Consider the following 6,178-nt stretch of genomic DNA (forward strand, 5'->3'; position numbering starts at 1 on the left):
TCCCATCCCCGGGGGTCTTGTCTCCCGAGCTCTCCGGCTCGATCCTTCTTGGGCGTGCGCTCCGCTGGGTCTCCCTCTGTCTGGGACGGTCGGCCCCTCTCCCGGCCCCCTCCCTCCTGCCATCCTCCCATCTCTGGCCCTCCCTCGGGCTCGGCCTGGGGGGTGGGGGGCGGCGACGCGGGGCGGGGCGGCCGGGCGGGGCGGGGCGGTGACGCGGGGCCGGCGGGGCTAGAGGCGCGGCAGAGTGGGGCGGGGGCGCAGTCCCGGGTCCGACCGGCCGAGCCCCGCGCGCCCCGCCCGCGCCCTGTGCCTCCGCCCGGCCGGCCGGCGGGGGAGGGGGCATGAACCGGCGCCCGCGCGCCGCCCGGATCTGCGGGCCGGCCTAGACCCCCGCGCGGGCCCCGCGCCCCAGCTGCTGCCGCCGCCAAGCCCCGGGGCGCCGCGATGCAGCGGCCGGGGGAGCCGGGCGCAGCGCGCTTCGGCCCGCCCGAGGGTTGCGCCGACCACCGGCCGCACCGCTACCGCAGCTTCATGATCGAGGAAATCCTCACTGAGCCTCCGGGGCCCAAGGGCGCCGCTCCAGCCGCCGCCGCCGCCGCCGCGGGCGAGCTGCTCAAGTTCGGCGTGCAGGCTCTGCTGGCGGCGCGGCCCTTCCACAGCCACCTGGGTACGTGAGGGGCCTGGGGCCACGGGGCGCTGGCCGGGCTCGGCGGGAGGAAGCGAGCCGCGGCGTCTCCCGGACGCAGCTCCGGGAACGCAGGCCCCCGACCGTTCCCTCCGCGCGCTCCCGGCGGGGAAGCAAAGGGGGCAGGCGCTGGGCCGCGCAGAAGCCAGGCCTCGTGCCCGTGGGCCAGGCCTGCCGGGAGGGCATTCGCTCTCTTCTTCACTGCGACCCTGCGGTTTCCAGCCCCGAGGAGTCCAGGCCCGGGGACCCGAGCCCTCATCCCCATCGTGGGCGCTGGACCAGACTGCTAATGTCAGACTTCGGGTCAAAGCGACCTCAGGCCGCGGGCGCCTGGGCCTTCCCACAGAGAGCTGGCTGGGAGTGGCCGCGGCTGCCCAAGCCGGGAAAGCCGGACCTTTGGGACAGAGGCCCGTGTCTCCGAGTGCTATGCTGGGGGCTGACGCTGGCCCGAGCCAGCCCGGAGCCTCCCAGAGCCCAGGGTCTCAGGCTGACGATGAACCGACCTGTGCTGTAGCACAGAGCCCCTTGGGCCTTGCCTGGGGACAAGAGGCTTATTTGTGAGCTGCTGCCCGAATGGCCCTTCTGCTCCAGGTCGGCTGCGCCTTGGCAGAGCTTGAACCAGCAACTCAGGCTTTTTCTGTCCCTTTCGGTTCTCTTCTTTCCTTGTCGGGGCCCTGCTTTGACCTGCCGTGCCCTCTCCACTGCACCCCTTCTTCTGGCCTTTCCGTGTCTCTCTCCAACCGGCCTCTCTCAGTGGGGTGGGTCTGCCCTTCCTTTCTCACCTTCCCCCAAGGATCCTTTCTCCCCTCTGGGCTCTCTCCTCATATTCACCCGCACATCTTGCCTGGGCCTTTCCCGACTCCATCGGGGCTAGCACTCACTGGTAGTGAGATACCTATCTGGGCAGGGAGCCCTCCTACATTCTAGCGTGACCTCAGCCCAGGGAGCCGACTTCCTCCACATCCAGTGACCCTCCAGCCAGTGCTCCGCCTGCCTGGGGGGCAGCAGGGCCAGTTTGTTCGTTTTGAGTCCAATCTCTGCTGCCCTTTGCCTCCAGCTGCACTGTTAATAATTCGTTTGAAGCGGGCAAAAAAAAAAATCGTTTAGGACTAATGAAAACTGAAACGTCTTCGTGGGGAAGAGTCTAAACGGAGAAAACAGGAAGAACAAATTTCCCATTTCTTGGGGTGCTTTGGAATTTCCGGGAAGCGCCCAACTTCACCCCTGCTGACAACCCGCTGTCTGCCCCTCAGAATTGGCTGTTTTGCCCTGCACAGAAGAGCAGATGTGCTTACTCCACTGAAACTTCCCCCCCACCCCCCGAATGCAGCAAAGCCTATTTAGTTGGGGCAAATGCTTATCTTCTTAACTGTGCCGTTTTTTCTTGGTTTCCCTTTTCCGTGACACAAACTCTATGTGTTTGGGAGCTTCGACCTTGTTCATTCAGAATCCTGAAATCTCAGAGCAGCTGGGGCCTGGGGAATGCCAGGCAGAACCCGGGTGGGGGAGGTCCCCTTCCCAGACTCTGGGGACCCTGGCGTCGAGGAGGCTCAGCCTAGGTGCCTGGCACAAATCTCTCACTTCCCAGCCAGCACGAAGGTTTTGTGTTGGGGTCACCGGCTGAGAGAGAGCTCTCGGCTAGGGCGCATGGTGCGAGGATCTCCAGGAGGAGGAGCAAGGCCCGAGCTCACCCGGCTCCCCACTCTCTCCCCGCAGCCGTGCTGAAGGCCGAGCAGGCGGCAGTGTTTAAGTTCCCGCTGGCGCCGCTTGGCTGCTCCGGGTTGGGCTCGGCGCTGCTTGCCGCGGGGCCTGGGTTGCCCGGCGCTGCCGGCGCGCCGCACCTGCCGCTCGAGCTACAGCTCCGCGGGAAGCTGGAGGCGCCTGGCGCCGGGGAGCCGGGCACCAAGGCCAAGAAGGGGCGTCGGAGCCGCACCGTGTTCACCGAGCTGCAGCTGATGGGCCTAGAGAAACGCTTCGAGAAGCAGAAGTACCTCTCCACGCCCGACAGGTAGCGCGGGGCCAGGCTAAGCCCAGCGGGTAGGGGGAGGGGGGCTGCTTGCCCTGCTGAGGGTGCACCCCGCTCTTTCCAGAATAGATCTCGCCGAGTCCCTGGGTCTGAGCCAGTTGCAGGTGAAGACGTGGTACCAGAATCGAAGGATGAAGTGGAAGAAAATAGTGAGTGTTTTTGTGGCATTCTGCGCCCTCTATTTGCGGCCGTGCCCCTGTAGCCTTCAAGAGCTGGTCCCCATGGAGACTTATGCCCAACCCTCCCGATTCCCTCGGTCCCTGGTGCCCAGAGGGACCCTCTCTGCTCTCTGTCCCACTGGGTGCCCTAGCCCAGCTCCTTTCGTGCTCCCTGAACCCTCAGGATTCCTGGAAGCCTTGAACCCCTCTGCCGGACCCTCTGGTCGCTTTTCCCTAGCAGCACTCAGACAAATGGCCGCCATTTCCCGGGGGCTAGGCGCGGCCTCGAATGGCCTCGTTGGGCTCTTCAGGCCCTGCCTGGGCACAGGGCGCGGGGGTCCCCGGCCCAGTCCCAGCTCACCGCGGTGCCGCCCGTCTCCCGCGCAGGTGCTGCAGGGCGGCGGCCTGGAGTCTCCCACCAAGCCCAAGGGGAGGCCCAAGAAGAACTCCATCCCCACGAGCGAACAGCTCACGGAGCAGGAGCGCGCCAAGGAGGCGGAGAAGCCGGCGGAGGCGCCGGGCGAGGCCGGCGACCGGAGCCACGAGGACTGAGCGCGGCAGAGGGTTCGGGCCCAGGGAACCCCAGCGCAGTACGCGGCCCCCATAACCCGCCGGAAGCCGCGAATCGGCCCTTCTGCGTCCACGCCGTTTGCTTTCTAAACTTTTTATTATTACCTTGAATGCGGACATTTAGGGGCCAAACAAGGAAGGACAGACCCTGAAGCCAAACCCGTGCGCTCGCGGGCCCTAGCCTGGAAACACGTCCAGCGCGGCGGAAGGTCGCCTCCTCTCGGAGCTCCCCGTCGCCAGGCGCTCAACGAGCATTCACGCCCCGATCCTATCCTGCACCCCCCACTCGCCTCGGGCCGGCCCCCCGGGCCCGGACGCCTCCAGGCACACACCCGCTTCCGCGCGTCGGGGGACCCCGCGGCCCGGCGCAGGCCACCACGGCCCGAGATGGCGCCCGGACAACCCGACGTCGCTGGGGCTCCTACCCCTCTCTTACGAAGACGGTGATTTTTTTCCAATAAAATATTTTATGACACAGCGGGACTTGATGGGGGGGGGTTTCTGAATCCACGACGTTGGCAGGGGGGCGCGGCGAGGTAAGAGGGACACGCGCAGTGTTTTCTGAAACATCCTTTCCCCGGGCTACGTGGACGCGAGCCGTGACCTGCTCCACCTGGCCCGGGCCGGGCACGCAGGCAGCTCGGTCGCTGCAGGATCCTAGGAATCGCTTCCACTCTGGGCATGAGGGCCACTCTGAACCTCCTCCCCTTCCTTCTCAGCCCAGGGCACTTCAGACGGTAGCAACCGGGCTACACAGGGGTCACCAGCCCGAGGCCACCTCGGCGGCGCTCACTCCGGAAGTTGTCCGGGGCTGAGAGCCGCCTCCTGTTGTTGGTTCAGTCTCCTGGGGCTTTAAGGACTAACTGCGAGGTCCTTGAGATTGTACCCGCCTGAGGCTTCCTGAGGCCTACGGGAAACCAAGGACTCGGGGTTTGCACAGAGGCCGGCCACCATCAGCAGCTCCAGCCTGCAGAGGCGCCTGCCTCCCTGAGTTTTCAAGTTTTCCACGGTATACACAGGAGGGAGGCATCTGGCAGCCGAGTACGGGCACCTGTGGGGGTACCTGACCGAGGCAGAGGGCCGAGGACTCCAAACTGCTCAAGGTCACGCAGGGTGCCCTTTCCAGGGTCGCGGCTTGGTGACACGTGTTTGCCCTCCCCCCCGCCCCCCCCACCCCCCCCCCCACACACACACACGGAAAGCCTCGGTTGCCTTCTGGTTGCCTCCTCTCTGGTCTAGTCTGGGCTGGGAGCTTCCATGTTGGTTCCTGTTTTTGTGCTTCCTAGGACTACCACCAGGGTATGGAAATGGAAAAATGGCCACTTTGCTGGTTAAAGCTTGGGGAGAGATGGAAACTTTGTCCTGCAGAGTTCCAAACAGGACGGAGATTTGAAACCAGGTCCTTGCAGGTGCAAATAAGAGGGAAAGAGAGTCAGGAACATTATGCTGAGATGCAGACTTTGCATTTCAGAATGTGAAAACCGTTATGGCCTCCACCTGCAGCGGCTGATGACTTCCTTTTTAAATCGCTGCTTGATCGCCCTTTCCTGAAACCTGCACTTGGATTACTGGTACCCGAGAATCTCAGGCCTTGGTTTAAGGCTGGGAGGAGTGAGAAAGAGGGTGTTTTCTGAGGGCAGCAGGCAATTCTCTGCAAGCCCCAGCCCTGCCAAGTCTTTGGAAAATAAGCTCCCTTTCTAGGCTCTTAACCTCGAAACAGCTCCCAGAATATTCACTTGCCACTGTCCCCTGAAGGGCCTGAGAAAACCTGCAGTCCGGAGGGAAGGAATGGACCATCAGTGTATGAGTGTACCTCCTAATCCCTTCCAGCCCTTAGGGTTACCCCCAGTTCTGCTCAATGTAGTGGTCCTGCTGTAACCTTCCTGACCAGGATCAGGCTAGCCAAGTCAGGTACACTACTGAGTTTAATCCTCTCCACCTCAAAGTGCGGCAGGGGTGGGAGTGAAAATTCGAGTTCTGTCCCTCCTGGGCCTGGGGGACAGAGATTCCAGCACAGCCTTTGTTAACTATGCAGAGTTGTGGAAGGAGGGTGGAAGAGGAGAGAGGAGGTGTAGTGACCCACACTCCTTCAGTCCATTCTGGGACCTCGTTCGGGGTCCTCAGGTTTTATTAAATCTGAGGAATGCAACCTCGGGCAGATTGCCTTGTGGTTCTATGGTGTTTCCCCAAGGCAGCCCCCTCACTGGACTGGAGGAAAGGGCCGTACAGCACTAGGGCTCTAAGAGGGAGGGAGAGAGGAAGGGCATACAGCGAATCCGGTGCCACAGCGTAAGGGCCCCAGTATTCCAGTGAGTACAACCCCTCCAGGCACAGCTGGGGAACCTGATGGGGGCACTGCTGTCACGAGGTCACCAGCCGGTCAGTGGGGGAGCTGGGCCCCAAACGAGGGGGTCCAGATTCCAGTGCGAGAAGGGGTGGGAGGGGTTTCTGTCACTGCCTGCGTTGCTGTGCTCCTCGGCGGACAGGGCGTGGGGTGACTGCAGCAGATCGAGACCCGGAGGCCCGGGAGAGGACCTGGCCGCGCGCTGGCCGCGTCCTGGCACCTCGGGGTTCCTTGCTTGGGTAATTCCTATGAGACCCGATGGAAGCTCAGGCCCGCTCCAGAAAAAACCGAAGGCTCGGAGGCAGAAGTTTTACTGCCCATCCCAAGACTTCCACCGCGGACCGTAGCCCGCAGAACCAGGACTCTAGGTGAAGAGCGGCAACCTATCCACGGAC

General features: G+C 63.5%; 1 protein-coding gene across 1 annotated transcript; it reads left to right on the forward strand.

The window, feature by feature from the left end:
* The first annotated feature begins 444 nt into the window (after nucleotides 1–444).
* Nucleotides 445–3,538, forward strand: BARX1 (BARX homeobox 1). The gene is made up of 4 exons (XM_061199360.1): nucleotides 445–667; nucleotides 2,402–2,693; nucleotides 2,776–2,860; nucleotides 3,257–3,538. Exons 1-4 carry the CDS (start codon nucleotides 445–447, stop codon nucleotides 3,419–3,421), a joined length of 765 nt encoding a protein of 254 aa, XP_061055343.1. The 3' UTR covers nucleotides 3,422–3,538.
* The last annotated feature ends 2,640 nt before the right edge of the window (nucleotides 3,539–6,178 follow it).

Source organism: Eubalaena glacialis, chromosome 9 (assembly GCF_028564815.1).
Source record: "Eubalaena glacialis isolate mEubGla1 chromosome 9, mEubGla1.1.hap2.+ XY, whole genome shotgun sequence".
Taxonomy (NCBI): domain Eukaryota; kingdom Metazoa; phylum Chordata; class Mammalia; order Artiodactyla; family Balaenidae; genus Eubalaena; species Eubalaena glacialis.